This window comes from Gymnoscopelus braueri (genome assembly GCF_963280865.1).
Source record: "Gymnoscopelus braueri genome assembly, chromosome: 1".
Lineage (NCBI taxonomy): Eukaryota > Metazoa > Chordata > Actinopteri > Myctophiformes > Myctophidae > Gymnoscopelus > Gymnoscopelus braueri.
The window spans coordinates 50672743-50699137 of NC_137603.1; the positions used below are offsets into that span (position 1 = coordinate 50672743).

Consider the following 26395-nt stretch of genomic DNA (forward strand, 5'->3'; position numbering starts at 1 on the left):
ATCGAGAGAGAGAGAGAGAGAGAGAGAGAGAGAGAGAGAGAGAGAGAGAGAGAGAGAGAGAGAGAGAGAGAGAGAGAGAGAGAGAGAGAGAGTGTCAGAATTGTGGAGATGAGGAGAAGAGATGAAAAGAGGCCGGGAGGGTTGCAATATTAATCTTTTTCATTCAAATGCCATCCATCAAATGACATGGATTTCTCTGAAGTTAGAACAGTGGGCACCTGGTATTTGTGGGCACCTTTTTTTCTCAGAACAGTAGGCACCGGAGGGGCAGAGTAATGCTTTCAGACTTGTGTTTTTATAGAATGTTTTTAACCAATGTATGATTTGTGTTATTTTCTTCAACGAAGGGAGTTAATTTAGCCCATGTTATGTATCATCACATCATTTGGTGTTATGTCACTCGTAGTAGTCTATTTGAAGGATGCGTAATAACATAAGCTTTAATGTTTAAGACTTCAGGCACAAAGTATTCCCGGTGCCCAGTCGGTTTTCGTTCCCAGAAATACCAGGTGCCCATGCTCCGAGCTCGCCGGATTTGCGAGGTGCCCAGAAGGTTTGGGTGCCCGCTGGACCTGTATTCCTCTGAAGAAGTGGAGAAAAGAACAGAAGGACCGGGCTGGAGGTAAAGAAATGAGGAATGGGATTCAATTCTCAAGTGAATATGAAGGAGGAAGATAGATGGAGCCGTTCTCTCCTCCAGTCTCTGAGGCTCTGTTCACATTGCAGGAAAAATCTGATTTGTTTCTGAGATCTGATCTTTCAGACTGAGAAACATCTTTAGAAATCAGATTTGAATCACATTTCAAATCTGATTCCATGTGAGGGGTGGGTCTCCACTCAGTAGAACCCAATCACAACATACTTGTCGTCATCATCCATTTTAAAATGTAATTATAATTTACCTAAACGTTCATCTCAAAATGAACAAAGAAAGCATCCGAATCGGCCACAAATCAGATTTGAGCTGTAATGTGTGAACATAGCTTAACATGATGATCCTCTCTGCTTTCATTAGCTCTATATCTAAGGAGAGGAGTTGCCGCATGCAGACCTTCCTCTTCCTGTGACATCACTCACACACAGGAAGCGGTGAACACTCAGAGATATTACCTAGACTGAGTTTTTACATTTAATTCTCCCGTCATGCACAGATATATGATATATGAGTATAATGTGTCTTCTAATAATTTATTTGAGTCTTTTATAATTTTTTTGTCTGTGTAGCGTACTATTAAAACCAGTGTATACCCAGCCTCATGATGTTGCTTGGCTTAGTTTGAAGTCTTTACTGTTTTCAACGATCGGTCGGATAATTTTATGAGGACATTTTCCATGTGTGGTGGTGACTGCAATGATGATGATTGCGATGATGATGATGATGACAATGCAATGACCAGTGTTGGGGTAACGCATTACAGTGACGCGTTACTGTAATCGGCTTACTTTTTCGAGTAACAGAGTAACCTAACGCGTTAGTTTTGCAATTAGAGTACTCGGTTACTTAGTTACTTACGTTACTTAAGACCTATATTTCCCTGTTCCTTCTATTGCCACAAAGGAAGAGGAAAATCCATCGACGCATTTGCACTGTTTCCCGAAAGATTTATGAGCTTGTCTCCATCAACAGAGAGTTGCTTGCACGGATGTTACATAAAAATCAGTGATCGATGACTTTGCGACTACCAGCAGTCTGTGTTGATTGCGTATTTATTCTATTCAATAGGTCACCACTTTTGACGTGACAGTGTGCGACATGGCAGAGATTCAGGTTGTGGAACTACTCACATTATTTTTGGATTTGTTGGTGAAATGAGTAAGAACATCAATGCAAATTAGCCTATCACTTGATGAAGCCTAGCACAGCTCCACAACACTGGTGGTCACTCTGGTAGGCTACACTCTTGATTTTATGATAACAAACATCATCGTAATGTACCGTAAAGGGGATATTATGTAGGCTATGTCATTCCTCACAAAAGGGTTTTTAATTATCGTAACGTAATCAAAACGAGTTACTTTTCTCAGTAGGTAATCCTGTAACGTAACAGATTACTTTTTAATGGCAGTAATCCTGTAGCGTATAGCAAGTTACTTTAAAAGTAGCATTACCCAACACTGGAAATTACATAATAGTTGAATCAAGATGTAATTGTTGCCTCATACATACAGTGAAGGTCCCAGACAGTGATGAGCAGTCTCTTCACAACACAGAACACACCGAAGAGGCTTTTATTTTGAAAACTAACAAGGAATTGATCTGGTCTTTGAGCTTTACAACATGGGTCTTCAACACGAGGTCTGGGACTCCTAGGGCAGTGGTTCTCAACCTGTGGGTCACCTGGCCGAGACAAACTAAATGTAACGCCTCAACTATTATTCCAAGTGCTTGTCAGGGTGGGGGGTCCCCAGTCCAAATATGATTATTTTGGGGGGTCCCCAGTTCAAATATGATTATTTTGGGGGGTCCCCAGTCCAAATATGATTATTTTGGGGGGTCCCCAGTTCAAATATGATTATTTTGGAGGGTCGCGGCCTGAAAAGGTTGAGAACCACTGTCCTAGGGAGTCCTCAGAGTTACTAGACCAAATCTTTGTGTGATAGGAACTTTTTTTTTTAAACATTGAACCCTGGAATCCCTCTACTCCGATCGGTTCTTTTCGGCAAAGAGATTTGGTGTAGAGGGAAAAAAGAGCAGACCTAGAACAGAGCCACGGGGTCAAGTTTACTAAGTATTGAGGGTTTAATTGGTTAAATGTCTGAAAATACACATTACCAACAAAAAAAAACATTAATTTACACAGCACTGATGATAGTGCTGTGAAACAAGTCTATGAAGCTAAATATTAAAAAGTTGAATCTGCTACTCAATTTTGTACAATATGTAGTGGGGGCGGGGTCCAAGCTTCATCTCTCTCTCAGCTAAGGGGTCCTCGGCCTGAAAAATGTTGAAGACCCCTCCCTGATTTATAATATCCAGGACATCTGTCCATGTGTGGAATGTGTGTGGACTGAATCAAGGAGATAACCCCCTCCCCCCGCCATCCCCACCCCACTCCTACTCCTTCCGGGACAACATTGGACATGTTGTCCAACATCCCTGGTTTCTTCCCCTGAACTGTGTAAAACAAGCACAACCTGTTTCCTTCCAGAGACAGCAGCCTATAAAATGTTGGCCTTTGACTTCTGATTCAAATCACTGGTTGTATCATTTTCATTCTATTGAATTAAAGAGAGCTTATTTCCCCACCCCATGTTTTGTGAGCTTTGCCCTTTCTTAAATAAATACAGTTGAAAAAGATAGATTGAAGTGGGCTTGTATCTGAGGCTATGCCCTCACCCAGGGGAGTGTGCTGGGTCCTCTGCAGTTTTTACTCTAAAGGAGTGGTTCTCAGCCTGTGGGTCGGGACCCCCAGGAGGGGGGGGGGGGGCGTCCCCAGATGACAGTGAAGTGGACTTTGTTAATACCTCAACCAAAAAAAGAAAAAAGAAAAAGACCATTACTGCATCAAAAGTAAACAAACTATACTATACTATATAAACTGGTCAAACATTGGCCAAATTGTCAAATAATATAAGAAAAAGAAATTGAGAAAATTCCCGATCTACAAGCTCGCGTTGCGATGCGTTGTGAGCTTGTAGATCTGTTATTTTCTTTTCTATTTTTTATCTGTGGAACCCAGTCAAAGTAAATTGAATGCCTCAACTCCTACATTCCAAGTGCTTATCAGGGTGGGGGGACCCCAGTTTAAATATGATCACTTTGGGGGTCACTGCCTGAAAAAGGTTGAGAACCACCGCTCTAAAGTTCTTGAAAGCAGCATACTGGGGAGAGTGAGTGGCGGTGGCCACCGACAATGTACAGTACAGCGTTCGGTTCTCAAAGTGGGGTCCGGTGACCCCCAGGGGTCCTTGGGGGGGTTCAAGGGGGCGACCAAGTGCAGCGCTATAAGCTTGTAGATCTGCTATTTTTGAAAAATCGTGAACATTTTGTGAAAATCTTTGAATATAATATTTTTTTAAGTGAACATTTGTAACTCAAATCTTTGCTGGGGGTCTTTGGCACAAAATCATTTCCAAATATTAGATTTCTGTCAGGTTGTGTTCCCACATTATTTATTATTGACTGACACAGATCACTCAAATGAATTGAATGAGTGACAACCGGAAACGGTGGCCATAATTCGCGCAATGCCTCATGGGACACTAGAAACTATTTATATTTTTTATTACAAATTGTAATGTTTGTAGTTTGTAGTTAGTAACAAGACATTAAAGGGGAATTTTGGACTAAAGTTTTCTTACCTTTTCTATGACGTTATGATATCTTAGGATGAATGGTACAGTAGAAAAATTTCATAACCCGCCACAGCTTAAAAGGTGCGTGGATAGGCCTTAGGTTAGATCACATATTTTAATAGTTTTTTTTTTCTTTTTTTTTGTGAGATCTGACGTTCATAGTAACAGAACACTGTCCCAAAAAAAAAAAAAAAAAAAAAAAACAGAAGTCTCACTAGACTAGATTGAAATCTCGAGATTTCAATCTCGTCTAGCGAGACTTCTGTTTTTTTTTTTTTTTTTTTTTTTGGTTGCATAGTGTTCTGTCACTATGAACGTCATATCTCACCAAAAAATAAATTAAAAAAAGCTATTAAAATATGTGATCTAACCTAAGGCCTATCCGCGCACCTTTTAAGCTGTGGCGGCTCAGGGGTGGAGTTATGAATTTTTTCTACTGTACCATTCATCCTAAGATATCATAACGTCATAGAAAAGGTAAGAAAACTTTAGTCCAAAATTCTCCTTTAAGTTTAGCATTTGCTCATTTATTCAGCAACAACCACAACTAGTTGTGAAGAGGTAACTCTCTGCTACTAAAAAACTGTTAACTTTTATGCAATTTCCTGATATTTGTACCATGGATTTTCATGACCAACATCATAAAATAACAATAGACAGGCTGAATTATACCTCTAGTAGCCATACTGGGCGAATCCAAGATTTTATGGGTTTATGACGATGTAGAAAGCATTTAGACTTTTAGATTATTACTTTGAAGAGTCAGGAACCCTCAAACTCACACACACACACACACAGACAAAATCTGGTGCAAAAGCTGTAATTGTTACTTCTGAAGGTACTGATGTAATGGTTCTCTGTTCAGCCTCCCAAAAACACATCCCTTGTCCTATCGACACATATTCCTGCACAAAACCGCACACTATTTGTGGACATACACAAGCTAGGCCTTGCATCTGTGAGTCTGCTTGTGCTACACGCATTTACAGGATGTGGCACTGAGGTTATTGAAGAAAAAAAACAGTATTTCAGGAGACATTCAAACAACTTGGCCAGACTTGGGATGTTTCAACAGAGCTCATTGACCCATTGCAGCAGTTTACTTGCCTGTCTGGCACCACCTCCAGTGATCCGCTACACATATTCTGTGGCAGGAGAGGCTGATTCCAGTCAACTCCCACCATGTAGAGAATGTTTATTTCTCCATGCCCTCTGGGCCAATTACCAATTTTCTGCCCTAGCTACATAACTGCTAAGGATAAATAAATAATACCACAAGGTGGCAGTAATTCCTTTGACATATTAGTCCATGGGCCAGACCCCTCATTTTTGGGGGCAAAGGTTGCATGTGATTTTTGTATTGATACATGTCTGTAGTTTATGAAATTCTATGATTACGCTCATTACGATGAGCATTATAGCAATATCAAATTAGTAGCTGATTACTTGTTTTTGTCCCTCATATCTGATATCTGATGGAAAAAAAGGAGGTATATAGGCTAGTGAAATACATGACCCAGCAACTAATGGGTCGATTGAAGCAGTTCAAGTGCAGTGATATATCTTCAAGGTCAATGTCAAGGTCAATTACCAGACAAAGAATATGGAGATGCCCATACAGAGTGGATGGACAACTGTTCATGGTGGACAGTTAGCAATTCACTGGATGCGCACAGCCCCTGCACCAGATGTAGTCCTTGAGTTGTTGGCTTGTAAATGTGCACGACTAAGCAAGCTTCCTGACCGCAGTTGTCTCAGTAATGGGTTGAGATTTACAGACCTCTGCAAACTCCAGAGTTGTACAAACCAAGTGCCAGAGTAAGATTCACTGCCTACAGTAGAACAGGACAGTTCTGATCGAGTAGAATAGAGATTGAGTAGTTCATACCATGTTACATATCATATTCTTGGAATATGATGTGATATTTGTGATTATTTTGATAATAATTCAAAAAAACAAAAACAACTGAGCTTATTTATTGTTTATTTGCTACAAAACGGGTATTATTGATGGCAAGGTCAACATGAAAGTTAAGGCCAAGATATGCCAATTTTGTTAACATTTTGGATCTAAAATGACCTTGACATTGACCTTGAAGATATATCACTGCACTTGAACTGCTTCAATCGACCCATTAGTTGCTGGGTCATGTCATTCACTAGCCTATATACCTCCTTTTTTTCCATCAGATATCAGATATGAGGGACAAAAACAAGTAATCAGCTACTAATTTGATATTGCTATAATGCTCATCGTAATGAGCGTAATCATAGAATTTCATAAACTACAGACATGTATCAATACAAAAATCACATGCAACCTTTGCCCCCAAAAATGAGGGGTCTGGCCCATGGACTAATATGTCAAAGGAATTACTGCCACCTTGTGGTATTATTTATTTATCCTTAGCAGTTATGTAGCTAGGGCAGAAAACACACTGCTTTTTACGACAACAAAGGACACAACTTTTATATAAGTTAAAGGTAAGTGATCCCCCCCCCCCTTTTTGTTTTTTGTTAAAATAAGTGTTAAATAGTGCTATATTCTGACTATATTCTGAGTGCTTGTTCAGTAACAGGGTTCTCCCATTGTCTCTCCAGCTCTTTAGTAAAAATAAAATGCATTTTAGTGTACAGGATAAACAAGTGCAATTGGAAGTGATGACACAAATAAATGAGCAGACAAAATTGGACCTGGAACAATATCAAATTAAACCTGATAAAATGCCCTATAGACATTACATTATATTTTACTATGCAGATATACTGTGGTCACCTGTTCTCATGTTTTTGTTACTTTGATTCGTTTTTTTCCTTGACCAGAGTTGTTAAGAATGCTGTTTAGATACATGTCGTTTAGACATAAGCTAGGTCATTGTTTACCTGATAGGCCTATCCTAGTTTCTTTGAGGCACTACTTTTTTCTCTCTGCACACTACTACTTATGCGACTATTTACCAGTGGTGTAAAGTAACTAAGTATATTTACCAGTGGTGTAAAGTAACTACTGTACAGTAAGTACATTTACTCAAGTGCTGTATTTAAGTACAATTTTGAGGTATTTTTTTATTTACTGGAGTTTTTCAAATTTTCAGTACTTACTTACTTCTACTCCACTACATATCAGAGGCAAATATTGCACTTTTACTCCACTACAATAATTAGTTATTAGTTACTAGTTACTTAGATTTAGATTTTTATCAGAAAACATACCACTTCAGCCCTATATACATTTCGGCCATTTGAAAATAGCCGATCTACAAGCTCACAATGCCTCGCGATGCAACGCATTGTGAGCTTGTAGATCTGCTATTTTGAAAAGATTTTTAGACATTTTATACATTTGAAAACGTATGAAATGGGACATTCTGCTTAATGAGTACTTTCTACTTTTGATACTTTACTACATTGCAGTATTGACACTTTTACTTAAGTAAAAAATATGATCTCACTCTTGTAAGTCGTTCTGGATACGAGCATCTGTTAAATTCCTACATTGTAATTGTAGAAACCATAATATTTCACTCTATAATGGAAATGCCAGTGCAGTCAAAATGAAGTCATACATCATAGAGACGCCATAGGTGACTGACATCACAGACTGACCACACAACGGTCTGCATGTTACGTTTGTGACGTCCACCTTCCACTTTCCACGCGTTGTACAATTGTACAAAAAAAGGATAAGATAGGATAGGATATACTTGTACTTACAAGTATTTAGCTTCTTTGAATGCTTTACATAAGGCAATATACACTATTCTCAGAAATGAGACTTACCAGATGAAATGTGCTTTCCTGCGTAATTAATTGCATCATCAAGAATGATATTGCAAAGACTGTAATGTCCTGAAACTCTATATTTGGGCATGTCCATATTTGAGCAAGACTGTGACAAGACTGTGACACGTAACCCGTGGGCGCTTTAAAACCGGACAACCCACAATGATACATGATAACAGTATCAGCCTTGACCGGAATTGAGGATATTTGTCTTATATACGAGAGTAAGAGTAAAGGAATCTTTGGCATCTTTGGTTTCTGTTCCTTAACCGTGTACTGTAGTAGTGATAACAAAAGGGATCACTAAGAATAGAGCACACCAAGCACGCCTTCGCAAGCCTTCAGCGCACACAGACAAAGAAGCACAGACCTCTGTGTGCCTGCTTATAGCAGACACAGGGAGACGAGCGAACAGCGAGCGCCGAGCCGAGCCAAGACATAATGTCTGCAGCTCCGAGTCCTGCGGTGCAGCCCCCAGACGGGGGGTGGGGGTGGGCCGTAGTGGTGGCAGCTTTCATCTCCATTGGCTTCTCCTTTGCTTTCCCCAAGGCCATCACCGTCTTCTTTAAGGACCTCCAGAAGAACTTTGGTGCTTCCGACAGTGAAATCTCATGGATCTCCTCCATCATGCTGGCTGTCATGTACGCCGCAGGTCCCATAAGCAGCATACTGGTCAACAAGTATGGCTCTAGGCCCATAGTCATGATGGGGGGGATCCTATGTGCCACTGGGATGCTCTCTGCCTCCTTCTGCAAAAATGTCTTGCAGCTTTACGTCTGTGCCGGTTTTATTGTAGGACTGGGCTTAGCGTTCAACCTCCAGCCGGCCTTGACGATGATCGGCAAGTACTGGAACAAGAAAAGGCCCATGGCGAACGGACTGGCAATGACCGGCAGTCCTGTGTTCCTCAGCCTACTGGCTCCTATGAACCAGTACCTTTCGAACACCTACGGCTGGAGCGGTAGCTTCCTCATCCTGGCAGGCCTGATGCTCCTCAGCTGTGTGGCCGGCTCCCTCATGAGGCCCCTTGGCCCCCCACCTGGCAAGCTCCAGGAGAATATCGAGTTGGAATCTGTAAAAGCCACAAAACCAGGGGAAGATGAGTTGACCACCGCCAAGCCAGAGGAGAATAAGGATGAAGAGTTGGCATCCGAGACTGGCACAGAGCCAGAGAAGCAGGGTGAAGAGTTAGCATCCGAGACTGGCACAGAGCCAGAGAAGCAGGGTGAAGAGTTGGCATCCGAGACTGGCACAAAGCCAGAGAATCAGGGTGAAGAGTTGGCATCCGAGACTGGCACAAAGCCAGAGAAGCAAGGTGGAGCGCTTATCAGCGCTTATCAGACGGTCAACAAGTACCTGGACCTGAGCCTATTTAAGCATCGTGGCTTTCTCATCTACTTGTCGGGCAACGTTATCATGTTCTCCGGTTTCTTTGCGCCCGTTGTCTTCCTGACAAACTACGCCAAGTCTATGGGTGTGCCGGAGTACGAGGCGGCCTTCCTGCTCTCCATTATGGCTTTCACTGACATGGTCGCCAGACCCTCCATGGGGCTGTTTGCTAACTCGAGGTGGATCAGACCCAGGATCCAGTACTTCTTCAGCTTTGCTATCTTGTTATGTGGGATATGTCACATTCTCTGCCCGTTTGCAGAGACCTATACAGGTCTGGTAATATATACAGGCTTCTTTGGCTTTACCTTTGGCATGGTGAGCTCTGTGCTGTTTGAGACATTGCAGGACCTGGTTGGACCTCAGAGGTTCTCCAGTGCTATGGGTCTCACCACCATTGTGGAGTGCTGCCCGGTCCTCCTCGGTCCACCACTTGCAGGAAAACTGATCGATGCAGGAAGTTACAAGCACATGTATGTCTCCTGTGGAGCCATTGTGATTGTGTCCAGCATCTGGCTATTCATTGGAAACTTCGTCAACTACAGACTTCTGGAGCGCGAGCGCAAGCAGCACGAGGCAACGCTCAAACTGGTGGAAACAGAAAATGCTGACCATGATGCCCAGGGCCAGAGTGAAGTTGACACAGAGGCTCAGACCTCTGAAGACCAAGGGAACCACGACGACAAGGAATCTAACGTCTAGTCCTTTGTCCTGACAATAATTCCCTGTCAACACCACCTTAAAAAAAAATAGAAAAAAAAGCCCACAGATTTATACTCAGGCATTCTCAGCCTGAGTATAAACGTGTAGTGATGGCCTAGTAGTTAAGGCGTATACACATATAGGCTCTAATGGAGCTTGACGGCAAGTCGTGGGTTTGATTCCCAAGCCGTTGCTGCGTGTCTCTCCCTGTGGTTTTTGGGATCCACATGGGAGATCCAGTGTGGATCTCAGATTTCATGTGACGTCAGTCATATCAGTGACATATTGATGACATGTCTCCATTTGAGTGAGGTTTGAGCCTCATGTGGGCCTCTGATTTGATTGATTGATTCATTGATTGAATACTTTATTAACAGTTTGCAAAGACAAACACATGGAAGCACAGTTCAATACAAGGTCAGTTAAGAGGATTTTAAACCCAAGAAAGCACTATGGCTTGTTTCCAATGGGGTCCTTTTTACTCAATTCATCGAAACATTGACAGACAAATATACAATACTATGCAAAAACATCATCTAAACGAGTAGAAATCAAAACAATTTAATAAAAAGTACATATGTAATATTTGACTTACATTACAAATTAAATACTTCAAATGGTGTAAAACATATCCTCACTGTCGGGTGGAAACCTTGTATGTCCAAAACTTACTTTTCAGGGGGAAAAAAAGAACCTGTATTCCAATGGATGTAATGTAGTTATTGGTCACAAGCTCTTGTTAATACTTGAATTGGTTAAGTATAAAACTCAGTCAATGAATCTCAATAGACTTTTTTTTTTTCTTCTTAAAGTCAGGTTTGGAACTTGACTTTTGTGTCCCATAGTTTGGTTTTTGTTGTTGGCGTCACTAAAGATGCCTTTTCTGAAAAAATAAACAAGTAAAATACATTTCCAGTTCCAAAGCACTGTGATTGCCCAAATAAAATTATTGTGCTTTGAAACATTTTTTAAGATCCTATAACGGACATCAATGGGGCTCATTGTCAGATTAAGTTGGAGCCAGGCTGTTCCCAGAGAAGACCTTAGACCTTAGGCATACAAGACCTTATTCCTAATATCCTCAGTAAAACTATGCCTAAACCTAACCTTATTTCTAATCTTAACCTCAGTATCCACTTATTAAATGGCACCCTGACTATCAATAAAATAAAAACATGAACTGGGGACCCCCCAAAATAATCATATTTGAACTGGGGACCCCCCATCCTGACAAGCCTTTGAATTGTATAGGCATTACATTTAGTTTGACTCGGTTCCACAGACAAACATTGTGAAAATAGCCGAACTACAAGCTCACAACGGCTCGCACTGCGAGGCGTTGTGCGCGCGTGTGTGTGTGTGTGTGTGTGTGCACGCGCACACACGTGCATGTGCGTGTGCGCGTGTGTGTGTGTGTGTGTGTGTGTGTGTGTGTGTGTGTGTGTGTGTGTGTGTGTGTGTGTGTGTGTGCAGTGTCCCTGCTTAATACCCATAGGGCAAGGTCTGCCCCATGCCATGGCACCATTCATCAGCTTTCATTTGATAGTGTTCCAGTAATCCAGTTCCAATTTTGCGTGCTGACTTATTTTGTGTCTTCACTTCCAATGGACCCTTCGCTAAACCCCACACCAAAAGCGATTGTCCAATGCCAGCTTAGCAACCGTTGTTAGCCTGGCATAGGTCTGGCAAGCTTTCGTCAGAATCGTCACCTGTCATAGCTGTCAATGTTGTTTCGCCCGCACACACACAATCATTTGCAACATAATAGCAAGAATAGGAATACCACGATAACGCAATGGGGACTATGAACCACGTACCCAAACCCGTTGGAGGCTGCTTTTCCCAAGCTGAAATCTGCACTTAAACTGCAGGGCTGCGTGGCTGTGTTGTTGAACACATACACAGCTTAACGTCGGGAAAGTTACATCACTCGCCCAGGTGGTGTCAATAATAGGCTACTAATCACCGTGATCGTAACAAAATTCAGAATCACAGCGCTGCCTGTTTCGGATTCTGCACGTTAAAGTATATTCATTCATTTGTTCGTCTATCTATTAACTGCTACTGCAGTCTTATCCTAGCCTGGTAAACCCTCCCTCCAGAAATCTCATTTGTATTTTATTTCACTCCTGGAATCAAATGGAAATGAGATTTCCGGAGGGAGGGTTTACCAGGCTAGTCTTACCCTGCGGTACATGAAAACTCCGGTTACAGTCATGGATCAACTTCAACCTGGTGTTTGCACTTTCTCCATTTACGGTCCGTACATCTATATAAACGTTCAGATTTCAAATATAAAGTGCTTACCTCATGGCTACGGATGTTACAATTATGCACGGGACTCTCAAAAGTACCCGTATGGGGGGCGCTCTTGAGCAACGCATGGAGTAAGACGTGTTTATCAGAGCTCCTGCAGAGTCTAATTTAATACTATTATTTCGGCGGCGTTTTGAATGCTGTGATTTTGTGAACAAGTCACTAACAGATTAGGGTTCAGTTTGTGGCAAAAGAAGTGTTGTGTGGATGGCGTATGATTTGAGAAAATACAAATTCATGCCGGCGAGTTCAAGGCCTGTTCGCCCTGACGCATCCTCGGAGTCTAGTGCAGGGAACAACAACACACAGACTGAGCCCAGCATGGCCACGCCTGGGGAAAGTTTGGCTATGGACAACATGGCGCTAAAAGCAGATATCATTGCATCCTTGAGAAGTGATATATCCACGGTGATAAGGCAAGAGTTGAAGAGTGCTTTGGCCGACGACTTTGAAAAACTGAGAAAAGAAATGAAGGAAATCAAAGCTGAAATTACAAACGGCAACAGTGCGTTTCATGCAGAACTCGACACAGTGAAATCTACTATCAAGGACGTTGAGGGAGGTCTATCAACGTGGTCAGATGAAGTTACTATACTCCAAGACACCGTAAGCCTGCTTGAGAAACAAGTCGATCTCATGAATACGAAATGTTTAGACATGGAATCCAGGATGAGACGTGGGAACGTCCGTATATGTAATGTCGAGGAACAGCCAGATTCGAGCTCACCCAAGGCAATCTCTAAACTACTGAAGGAAGTTTTTAAATTGGGAGGAGATGTCCGTGTCGACAGATCGCATCGCAGCCTGACAAAGAAGAAGCCAGGAGATAAACCGCGGATGATCATTGCCAAGCTACACAACGAGGGAGACGCGGAGGACATCTTGAGGATGGCCAGAGACGGACGGCGGCTACACTACAACGGCAAGACCATCTCAGTATTTCCGGATTATCCAGCAAGCATTGCTAAAGCTAGAGGCGCCTTCACAGCCGTCAGATTGCTGTTAAAAGATCGGCGTGATGTGAGGTATGGAATAAAGCACCCAGCCACCTTCGTCCTCACGCACAACAACGTGGAAAAAAGTTCTTGGATGCAACCGAAGCCATGGATTATGCCAAGTCTATAGTCAACACAACGGGAGCCGCTGCGGCCCCGCCCCCAGACCCGGCGGTGGCTGAAGACCAGAATCCTGCATCGGTTCAAGATGCTGAAGTTTAATGAATGTATCCTGACTATTGAGGTGAAATCTAACTAGCCTAGTATATGGTGCATATATCAAGTCTACTCTCACAAGTGTTCTTAATGTGTATTCATTTATTGTAAGGCTGCCTTTTAGGCAGTGGTGAGGGTAGACAAAATGTTTTCCTTTCATCTCTTTTGCTTTAACACTACGATTACAAGTTCTATTCCGATCATTTTCTTTATTTTGTTTTATTTCTTCTTCCTATTATACATATTATTATTTAAACAAAATAATCTTATATCTGACTATATGGTCTGAGGTGCTGTTTTTTTTCTCTTTTTTTTTTATTTTTATTTTTATTATTTTTTTCTCTTCTTTTCTCTCTCTTTTTCTCTCCCCCCCTCATTTTGTCTTCAAATATCCTTAATATGGAGTACTTTGTGGGTGTATATAATGTATATGGTCATGACAAACATATATGGGTATCTGATCTTATGTATAGTCAATGAGGTGTGTTTGGAAAAATACATGTCAAGACTAAGTTTATTTTCTATTATATAATTTTTGTTATTCATTTCCCTTCCTTTAATAACTCATTATTATTATCCTTTTTACTATTTTATTATCATTATTTATTTAACCCATTTTCTCTCTCCTTTTAACCCTTTTTCCTTACCTGACCCTCTTTTTTTCTTCTTCCTCTCTCTCTCTCTTTCTCTCTCTCATTCCCTCTTTCTTTCCTATCATCGGATCATTTTCTTTTTATATTTTTGAAAAGATGACTTGTTCGCATTCAAAAAAATAATGTTGGGTCTGGCTCGTGTTTTGCTGTGTGGCGGTGCCGGGCGCCGGGGGGGGTGGCTGCAGGGCTTGCGGAGCGTCGCTTTTGCCTCGTCCGCGGGTCTGGGGGCCGCCTCCTCGTGGCGGGCGGCGCCGGTATTTGGTGGGACGCGGACTAGACAGTGGAATACCGCTGTATTCTTCATTTGCAAGATTAATACAGATTCTGTAGGAGCCTGAGTTGCTCATAAACTTTTGTTTCCCCTTTCGGGTATTTTGTAACCAAAGCCGAACACTTTTGTTCGTTTAGCTGCTAGTTTACTGCAGCCTGGGACCAGGTCCCAGAGGACTGTCCAGACATCATGCTGTCTGAGTGCAGGGTCTATTTTTCTTTATGGTCAGTTCCTTTTGTTCGAACCCCTTTGTCTCCCGGGGTCGTTACTGTAAGAACATGGGCAAATTTTGTTTTTTTTATGTGTTTGTATTTATGGAACTACATCAAAGCATCACCAGGGTTTATATTTTTTGTGAGGTATGACAGACAGATACAGGTAAATCAAATGAGACAGAATTGTTACAGTCAGGTATTAATATATCTTCTGAAGGGTAATGACTAAATTAAAAATAGTAAGCTACAATGTACATGGCCTTAACCATCCAATCAAGAGGAAAAAAGTTCTTGCCCAACTTAAAAATCTGGGATGTGGAATTGCAATGTTACAAGAAACTCATTTGGTGGAAAGTGAAGTCAAAAAGCTTAGGAGAGAGTGGGTTGGACAGGTGTTTGGCGCCTCCTATGGTAAAAAGAGAGGAGTGGCAATTTTGGTCGGTCGAAGTGTAACCTTTTCTGCAGAAAAAGTAATCCAGGATAAAGCAGGTAGATACATCATGATCACAGGTGCAATAGATGGAAGTGAGATATCTATGTTGAATGTCTATGCTCCAACGGAAGATAACCCCACTTTCTTTAGAGAGATGGCTAACTTAATTGCAAAAAATGCAAAAGGTATGATAATTTTAGGGGGGGACTGGAATGCCGTACTTGAAGGGAGGCATGACAGATCACCGCCTGAACGCAAACAACCCCAAAAATCTAAAATGCTAAATATTATCCTGGGAGAGTTGGGGCTGGCGGACCCTTGGAGACATAAAAATCCAAGGGTGAGGGACTTCAGTTTCTTCAGCAATATGCATAAAAGTTATTCTCGCATAGATATGTTCTTTGTCCCAAAACAATTTTTGTATAAAGTTGTAGACTGTTCTATAGACTCAATAACAATTAGCGACCATGCACCTGTGATTCTCACTTTAGATTTAGGAGTAGAAAAGTGTTTTAAATACTGGAGGGCAAATATTTCTTTACTAAATGACTCTTTGGTGACTGACGAAATCAAAAAATGTATGGGAGAGTATTTTGATATAAATGACAATGGGGAAGTTAATCCATCCATTTTATGGGATGGAGCCAAATCTATTTTTAGAGGTAAAATGATTGAAATATCAAGCAGAATAAAGAAAAACAGGCTGAAGGAACAAAAAGAATTAGAGAACAAGATTAAGATACTAGAGTCAGAGCATAAAAATAATAGGATGAATGAAGCACTGTTGACTGACTTGAAACAAAAAAGACACGATTTGGAGAAGCTCTTGACATATAAGGCGGAAGGATCCCTGAGATTTTCTAATCAAAAATATTATGAGAGAGGGAACAGAGCCAGTCGCCTTCTGGCATTTCAGCTACGCAAGGAGCAAGCCAACCGTGTAGTTTCCAAGGTCTTTCACCCTGCCTCAAAAAAAATAGTAGTTAAACCAAGAGAAATAGCAGGAGCATTTGCATCATTTTATGAAGAGCTATATGACTCTCCAGCAGTAATAGATAAAGATGAGAAGTTAAATTCTTTCTTTTCAAAATTGAACTTACCAACTATTTTCAACGCAGACGCAACTAATATGATAAGAAATATAGAAGTGGGTGAAATAAAAGAAATTATCAAAAAATTAAAAAACAAGTCACCAGGTGCAGATGGACTACCGGCTGAATTCTACAAATGTTTTGTAGAGGAGCTCTCTCCGATTTTAGCTAAAGTTTTCAACTACGCTCTGACTGAAGGAATTCCTCCTGGGTCATGGGCAGAAGCCATAATATCGGTTATTCATAAAGAGGGTAAAGACCCTACCAAATGCGAGGGTTACAGGCCAATAAGTCTCCTATGCAATGATCAAAAGATACTTACTGCCATATTAACCAAGAGAATCCAAAAGGTTGTGACACAGTTAATATCACCTGACCAAACAGGATTCATACCAGGAAGACAGGGTGCCAACAACATCAGGCGTACTCTTAACATTATGTCATGTGCAAAAAAGAGAGGTCAGACCTCCATGCTACTTAGTCTGGATGCACGCAAGGCCTTTGATGTTCTGGATTTGGAATATCTCTACCATACACTTGACAAGATGGGTTTTCATCCCACATTCATAGATTGGGTTAAAGTCATTTATTTAAATCCAAGGTCAAGGGTAAGAGTGAATGGCTTTTGCTCCAATTTCTTTGGCTTGAAACGTGGTGTCCGGCAGGGGGACAGTCTTTCTCCTTTGCTCTTCAATTTAAGTCTGGAACCATTGGCAGAGCTCATTAGACAATCAGAACAGATAAAAGGTATTAGAGATGATAGAGGGGAGGAACACAAGATCTCTTTATTCGCGGACGATGTACTTTTATATGTAATGGACCCTATTATTTCGATACCAAACATACTAGAAGTCTTAACAGAATATGGAGAAATATCTGGATATCAAACAAACGACTCAAAATCGGAAGCAATGATGTTGTCAGGTACTTGGCCACCACAACTGGATGACAAAGTTCGGTTCCATTGGTCCAGAGATGGCTTTAGATATTTGGGAATTGTTATCACTCCCTCTTTTTCAGGCCTGTACGAAGCTAATTATGGCAAACTATTGAAAAAGATAAAGGATGACTTACTTAGATGGGAAATTCTACCACTGTCACTGATAGGCAGGATTGAAACGATACGAATGAATGTTTTACCGAGGTTACTGTTTTTGTTTCAAGCATTGCCAGTAGGGGTACCAATGGGGACATTTAAAAACATAGATAAACTGTTGTCAAGATTTATTTGGCAAAACAAAAAGCCGAGGGTAAGACTCAAAACACTTCTGTTGTCCAAAAAAGCTGGGGGCCTTAACTTGCCCAATATTAAGTATTATTACTGGGCAGCACAGCTTAGGACCTTGATAGCTTGGATAACTAATGATTTGGAAACAGGCTGGGTGAGCATAGAAAAGAATGCTTGTCCCAATATTCCACTGGAGGGGCTGCCATTTGTAAGCCAAGAACAATGGAAGAAAATTAAAATAGATAATGAGTGGATTACATTCACTATAAAAACATGGTTGTCTATAAAAAAGAAACTACATCTCTTTAATTCCATATCCAGAGTGATGAAGATAGCAGCCATTCCAGATTTTGAGCCAAGATCATTAGATATCGGTTTCAGTAGATGGGCAAACAAGGGGCTAATCATTGTAGATCAGCTTTTCTCAGGGGAAACTCTGAAATCATATATGCAGCTTCAGCAAGAATTTGGCTTGTCAGGGATGGACTTCTTTAGATTTCTTCAATTAAGACACTATTTACAAACAAATACAAACTGGGAGCAGATCTGTAAATTGCCTTCAAATCTAGAAAAATTATTTATGTTGACCATGGATGGAGAGATAACAAGGAATCTGATATCCCATCTATATGGGTGGCTCCAAGACAATGTTATGGGAAATACTCTAGATATTAAACAGAAGTGGGAACTAGAAATGAACATCTGTATGACTGACAACAACTGGGAAAAATCATGCCTTAATGGCCATAAACTAACAAGCAGTCCTACTTGGAGAGAGTTTGAATGGAAAACAAAAATGTGAGTGTTTAAGACTCCCCAAATGCTAGCGAAATACAGCAACACTTCAGACCTATGTTGGAGAGAATGTGGGAAGATAGGGGATCATACCCACATATTTTGGGATTGTCCAAAAATACTAAAATTTTGGAGGGAAATTCAAGGCGAGATTAAACAAATTATGGGAGTTGACATTCCTTTTGAGCCTGCGTTCTTCATACTTGGTGAGATTCCGGGTGGAATAGTGACCAAGAACCAGACATATCTGCTTGGGGTGTTGCTGTTGATCGCAAAAAAAATGATTACCGTGTCTTGGAGAAATGTGAAGCCACCAACTATCCAGCAATGGAGGGATAGGTTAAAAAGCATATACCTGATGGAAAGCATTACAGCTAGACTACATATGAGGACAGAGTTTTTCAATATCAGATGGACACCGGTAGTACTGCAGCTGCCCAGACTGATTGGGGATTCGGCCCCCCCCTAATGTCAAATTGACTGGACTTGATACTGTATATAGACTTGGATGTCTGTCCTGAAGGACATGTATGGACGATTGGTACTGTTGGAAATTGGAACAATGACCTTTGATTGCCTGTGATGCCTTTGTATATTTCTTTGATTTGTCTGATGATGTTCAAAGTGATGCAATTGTTTTTTGTTTTGTTTTTGTTTTGTTTGTCTGTTTTATTTTATGTATGTCCATAATGTGATTACAGAATGTATGAAAATTGGAAATAAAATTCAAGTGCTAAAAAAAAAAAAAAGTACCCGTATATTCTGTATTGTTCAATAAAAAGCATTTTAATCCGATCAGTGGCCATTTTCTCATAAAGTATCAGAGTGCAATACACCTACCAACCGATAGGGTCACTAAGTTGAAAGCAAATGGAGAAAATGGCCACCGATCAGATTAAAATGCTTTTTATTGAACAATACGGATGATACGGGTACTTCTGAGAGCCCGTACATACATGTAACATCCGTGGCCATGGGATAAGCCCTTTATATTTGAAATACGAACGTTTATGTAGATGTACGGGCCATAAATGGAGAAAGTGCAAACACCAGGTTGAAGTTCATCCATGACGGTCGTGACAGTCGACCGTCGTGTATCCATTGATTGATTGATTGATGTAGTTTATTTAGTAAGACATGAGAATAGTACATGACAGTACATAACAGTACATGGAAGTGCAAATTCACAATACAAGGTCTACTAAACTGGAACTCTCATTAAGCACTAAGCTTGTTTAAGATGAGAACCCCATGCACACAAATCATGATGTCATATAAGAGGCAGACAGATATACACACTAGTACTATACAGAATGTCATACAATCAGCTTTCAGGTTACTGGTATGAAGAGAGAAAAAAAAAAAAATATATATATATATATATATATACAAAAGAGGAAAATGAAGGAGGGGGGGGGGTAGGTTAAGACTTAGACAGGGGCCATTTTCGAATTGCAGCCTCCTGATTGCTTTAGGGCAGTTTTGAAAGTGAGTAGGGTTTTACACTCCTTTACTCCTTTTGGTAGGGCATTCCACATTTTTGATGAATAGCATGAGAACGAGTTCATTCCCTTAGTTGAGCCAAATCTGGGTTGAACATGATTTGTGGAGCTGCCTCTGGTGTTATGATCAATCATGGACTTCATTAACATTTTGGAAGTATTTTGACAAATACAGGGGGATCCCAATGTTGTGGTGTATCTTGAAGACCAGGCCCATAGCAAGTTGCTGTACTCTGTCCTCAACCCTAAGCCATCCAATCCTAGCAAAATGAGCAGGGGTTAGATGGGTTTTGTGATTGAGGCCAAGAAGTAGCCTTACAAGTTTGTTTTGGGATGTTTGGAGCCTTGTTTTTAAGGCCTTGGAGGTGTTGTGATACCATGAAGTGCATGCATAATCATAATGACCTTGAATGAGGGCCCCTGCAAGAATCTTCAGAGTATTCTTACTGACTAGACGATCAATCCTCCACAAATAGCGTGTTGTTTGGTACTATTACTCCCTATTACTCCCATGTTTTTAGTTTATTGAAATAATGTCATGCACATTTGTCCAGTGCATAGCCTACTGCAGGCCTTGTTGACTAAATTTAGAAGAGATTTTGAAGCTCTTGCTCCTGAAATGATCGATTATTTTTAAGGGGAAAAGCCATCATTTAACATGCAAGTCAATGGGTGAGAAGCAGAGTTTGCCAGACGCTGCCAGGCCTGGGTGTGACTAACTTCGCACCACCAGTCACAGAGTGGAGTGGGTGGGGCTTAGCGAAGGGTCCATTTCACTTGCTGTATCCTGTATGAGTTCTCTCTCCTGATTGGATGAGATGCATTTTTTGTTTACCAAAGAACTGGAGAGACAGAGACCCCTGTTACTGAACAACCACTAGTCTATAACAATGGTCAGAATTTAGCGCATTTTAAGTTAAAGATTTATTTTTGAATAAGTGTTAAATAATTTAACACTTATTTTAACAAAAATAAAGCAAAAAATATAAATAAACTCGAAAAAGTGCTCCTCGGAGCACAAGTCTCCGCCAGGTCAGGTAGGTTATTATAGCCTCCTGGTGGCGCTATAATAGGCCAATGTGAAAAGGGTGCCATTTCTTCTTAGGCCTTTCACAGCAATCAGACACTGCATTCATGATTTGAGGCATTTTGTTCCAAAAATGTGGTTTGCGAAATTAGACCTGCTGGTGGCACTATATAGTAGGGGGTACTAAGCACAAAAAATGGCCAAATCGTTACGCGGCGGATAAAAGCATGAAATTTGATACAGATGTCCCTTGGGTCATCCTAAAACATCCTAGAAGGGGTGCCCAAAAAAATCTTAAACAGGAAGTGAGTTATGGACAAAATTCAAAATGGCCACCTAAACTGTTGACCGTTGACTCAAAAGACACCAAAATAATCTCCAAAAAGCATAACATTTGGCACATATGTCCCTTGGGTCATCCTAAGACATCCTAGAAGGGGTGCCCAAAGGAATCTGAAACAGGAAGTGAGTTATTGACTAAATTGAAAATGGCCGCCTAGTGTTGTCGATTGACTCAAAAGACAACTAAAGAATCTCATAAAAGCATACAATTTGGCACACATTTCCTTTTGGTCATCCTAAGACATCCTAGAAGGGGTGCCCAAAAAAATCTTAAGCAGGAACTGAGTTATTGACAAAATTGAAAATGGCCGCCTACAGTGTTATCTATTGACTCAAAAGACAACTAAAGAATCTCATAAAAGCATACAATTTGGCATACATGTCCCTTGGGTCATCCCAAGACATCCCAGAAGGGGTGCCCAAAAAAATCTTAAACAGGAAGTGAGTCATTGACAAAATTGAAAATGACCGCCTACAGTGTTGTCGATTGACTCAAAAGACAAAGAATCTCATAAAAGCATACAATTTGGCATACATGTCCCTTGGGTCATCCTAAGACATCCTAGAAGGGGTGCCTGAAATTATCTGAAACAGGAAGTGAGTTATTGACTAAATTGAAAATGGCCGTGTACAGTGTTGACAGATGATGCAAAAGACACTCATAAAAAATAATCTCATAAAAGCATGACATTTGGTACAAATGTCCCTTGGGTGATCTGAATGCATCCTAAGGGGTGCTAAAAAAAAGTTTTAATAGTCTCTCAATGGAAAACACTCCTCCCACACGGGCTGCACTGCTACAATATTCAAATCGAGCAGCCAATCTGGCATTTGGTCCAGAAGCCTGAAAGCTATGCAATCTCTACCATCTCCTGACAAATATGGATGGATTAAAGTCGCTGATTCGTGGACACCTTTATGGACACTCTTGCCAGAGGCTGCTTAAGTTTTTAGAGAACTCAAGTGTGGCTGCAAAGCTGAGCCCTTCTGTTCGAGAAAGTGTAGATGCCGGGAAAGTGTAGATGCCGGGATGCTGGGTTACCTTGCAGAGCATTATGCCAATGTGCTGGTAATTGCGAAATGGCACACATGAATACATGTAGTTACTAAACACTAATCACAAAAAAACTGTAATTGTTGGTCCCAATTCTTAATTCCAGTGAAAGCCCAAAAAACAATAAGCTTGACTCCAAAAAATCACACCTTGATGAGTTTAACTTTTTAGTGAAGAAAAACGTGCACAGAAAAAACATACATGACATATACATCCAAAGTGTTCAAAAAGGTGGTTCTAACTTAACAGGTTTTGTAGGTTCTTAACAGGGTCAAAAAACTGTGTTTGCTCCTAGGCTTCCAACTCTAGACTGACAAACATTTCTAGACACAGCTGCTGCTAATACAGAAAGCTTCTAATCAATGGCGGTTCTAGCAACTGGCTCAATGAACTTAATTAGCAGCAAACTCACAAGCATGTACAAAATAATAGCAATCATGAAATGTAATCCTAATACTCAAAGTACTCAAAAATACTCTAATACAGATTTCTTTCAAATATGGCTCTTACATTTCCGGCCCCTAATTGGCTAGGCGGGAGGCATAACAATTACAACTTAGCATTACTTAGAGCCGTACATAATAAGATCAACAAATCAACTGAAATACATTCCTTTACTGTTGTTAGGAACTCTTCACACTGCCTCTTGTAGCAGACAGAGCTTCGTAATTGGTCTCTCAAGGGTGCTGGTTTTCGTCTGCACACTGACACGACGCACAACTCCCCTTGAATCTGGCATGGTCTTGAGGATTCTTCCCATAATCCAAGAATTTCTAGGAGCGGTGTCATCCAAAATCAAAACGATGTCTCCAGGTTGGAAATTCCTTCTTACTGTCGACCATTTGGTCTGGAGGCACATTTGGTTGTGTCTTCAACAACAGCAAATGATTCGGAGTAAGTGCCTCGAGATCGTTCGGATCATCTGAGACCTTGGTGATGGGACGATCATTTATGATGGCCTCAACCTCACACAAGACAGTCTGAAGACCTTCATCATCCATGGTCTGCTGCTTGAGCACTGAATTCAGAATCTTCCTTACTGTTCGGATCTGCCTTTCCCATACCCCTCCATGGTGGGAAGCAGCTGGTGGATTGAATGTCCACTTGATCCCTTTCTTCATCATCACATCCTGTATCTTGGACTGATCAAGTTCCTTAATAGCTTCACGCAGCTCCCTCTCTGCTCCGACAAAGTTTGTACCATTATCGGAACGTATAACAGCCACCTGTCCTCTTCTACTGATGAAGCGACGCAGAGCGTTGATACAAGAATCGGTATCCAGAGAGTGGGCTACTTCGATATGAACTGCTCTGATTGTGAGGCAGGTGAAGATTACACCGTATCGTTTGACCATACTGCGCCCTCGTTTGACCTCAAATGGTCCGAAGTAATCCACCCCTACATTTGTGAAGGGGGGTTTGTCGGGCAGCAAGCGGTCTTCTGGCAGATCTGCCATCTTCTGCTCTCCAACCTTGGCATTCAATCTTCTGCACACAGTGCATTCTGAGACAATTATTCTCACCGCAGAGTTAGCTTTAGGAATCCAATACTTCTGCCGTAACTTTGCGAGCATGTGATTCCTACCACAATGCCCAACTTCCTGATGGATGTGCCGAAGGATGAGAGTAGCAACTCTTTGGTGCTTTGAAAGGATGGCGGGATGCTTGGCCTCTTCTGGCATAGCAGACCTACTCAACCGTCCACCTACTCTCAACACTCCATCCTGCAGAACTGGGTCCAACTTGTAAAGTGGGCTACTCTTCTTGACATGTGCCCTTCTTTGCAAAGCTTCAATTTCCTCTGGGAATGAATGCTTCTGACTGAAGAGAATTAGCTCTTGTTCAGCCGCGTTCAGGTCTTCAACCGTGAGCGGCTTCTTTTCCAAAGTTGTTCTATGTTTCTCCAGTTGCTGCTTGAGAAGCATCTCTTGCTTGACTGGGTCATCTTCAGAGTGACTGATGGTAGCTTGTAGCTCTTTCCTTATGCCACTTAGGTGCAGCAGCAACTCCCTTAGCCGGAGAAACCAAGCCACTGCTTTCTTCAGCTGATGCCAGCTTGAGTAGTGGTCAATTAGCTTACTCAGTGTAGCAGTGTTCGTGTCTGTGGTAAGAAGACTGACTACAGCTGACCTTTTGATCTCGACGTCATCTTCCTCAACATGATTCGACTGATCTGGTCTTTCTGGCCACTCGCTTTGATTTTTCATCAGAAAGCTCGGGCCATGAATCCAAATCTCACATTGACAAAAGTTCTCAGCTTTCAAACCTCTTGAAGCGTGATCTGCTGGGTTAACTGAGGTGTTCACATACCTCCACTGGGTTGGGGTAGTAGCCTCACGGATAATCGAGATTCGGTTGGCTACAAAAGTCTTGAAGCGAGCCGTATCATTCTCGATGTACTTCAGTACAGTAGTACTATCCGTCCAGAAGACAGACGGTTCAAGTGGTACTTGAAGCTCCTGTCTCATCATCTTGTCGATCTTGACTGCGACGACGGCTGCCGTCAATTCCATCCTAGGTATAGTAACCTGCTTGAGCGGTGCCACTCTGGCCTTGCCCATCAGAAAGGAGACGTGTTTCTTGCCTTGTGCATTTGTCAGTGAGATGTAGGTAGCTGTGCCGTAGCCATTCTCACTGGCATCTGAAAAATGATGGAGCTGTGCCATACTTGTAGATCCAAACCCTACAGGCTTGAGGCATCTTTCCCAGCGAAAATCTGCGAGTTGTGTCAGGTCGGCTAACCACTTCATCCATCTTTGTGCCTGCTCACCCTGGATTTCATCATCCCAGCCTTTCTTCTCTCTACACAGATCTCTTAGTAGAAGCTTCGCAGGCAGAACGAAGGGGGCCAGAAAACCGAGGGGGTCATAAACGGAGCTGACCACGGAGAGAATCCCTCGTCTTGTGACTGGTTTATCCTGTGGCTGCATCTTGAACTGGAACGTATCTGATTCAGTGCACCACTGGATACCAAGAGCTCTCTCCATAGGAAGCTGGTTATGACTCAAGTCCAAATTTTTGACTTCAGTAGCTCTATCTTCTTCCAGGATAGACGACAAGACAACTCTGCTGTTGCTGACCCACTTTGTCAGACGGAATCCTCCAGTGTGACATAAGGCAGTGAGGTCCCTTGCCAGAGTAACAGCTTGACCTTCTGAGGACACAGACTTCAAGCAGTCATCAACATAGAAGTTTTTGAGGACTGTGTCCACCACTTCCGATGTTGTTTCGTTCCTTCCGTCTTCAGTTGTTCTTCTTAGGGCATATGATGCACAACTGGGAGACGATGTGGCTCCAAACAGGTGCACAGTCATTCGGTAGTCTTCTACGGGTTGACTCAGGTCACCATCCGGCCACCAAAGGAAACGCAGTAGATCAGCATCTTTGTCTGGAACCCTGACCTGATAGAACATTGCTTCTATGTCGGCCATCATAGCGACAGGCTTCTCCCTGAACCTTGTCAGGACTCCAATGAGGGTGTTAGTTAGATCAGGTCCCTGAAGCAGCTGATCGTTCAGTGATGTTCCTTGGAACCTTGCAGTGCAGTCAAAGACTACCCTGATCTTGTTTTTCTTTGGATGGTAAACCCCATGGTGAGGTATATACCATACACGTCCATCCTCTCGGCTAAGCTCCTCTTTGGGGATTTTCACAGCATAGCCTTTCTTTATTACTCCTGCCATGAATCCCTTGTAGTCTTCATGGAAGTCTGGGTTCTTGCTGAGCTTTCTTTTTAGACCAACTGTACGCTGCTCAGCTACACAGCGGTTGTTTGGCATATTGGCAGTCTCATTCCTCAATGGCAAGCCGATACAGTAATGCCCATCAACAAGCTCAGCAGACTTAGTGACTGACCGCATGAACTTGTGATCTTCTTGAGACATCTCTGTTTTGTCTTCACAGCTTTGTTCTGGGAAGTCTGTATTGTACTGTTGGACTAACAGTTCTTCAATGCTTGCTACGGAAATACGGTTGACTGTGTGACTGCGACCACCATCTGCTGATGTGATGTCATCCTCTCTTCTTACAGGCCCATTCACTACCCAACCAAGGATGGTCTTAACTGCGTAGGGTCCATCCTCTTCAC

The 26395-nt window shown here is 41.7% G+C and overlaps 1 protein-coding gene across 1 annotated transcript; it reads left to right on the forward strand.

Annotated features, from left to right (window-relative positions):
* Positions 1-8520: 8520 nt before the first annotated feature.
* LOC308089000 (monocarboxylate transporter 2-like) lies at positions 8521-10170 on the forward strand (the record flags this gene model as incomplete). Its single annotated transcript, XM_080433579.1, has 2 exons — positions 8521-9153; positions 9382-10170. The coding sequence occupies 2 exons, from the start codon at positions 8521-8523 to the stop codon at positions 10168-10170; spliced, it is 1422 nt and encodes a 473-aa protein (XP_080289705.1).
* Between the last annotated feature and the right edge of the window lie 16225 nt (positions 10171-26395).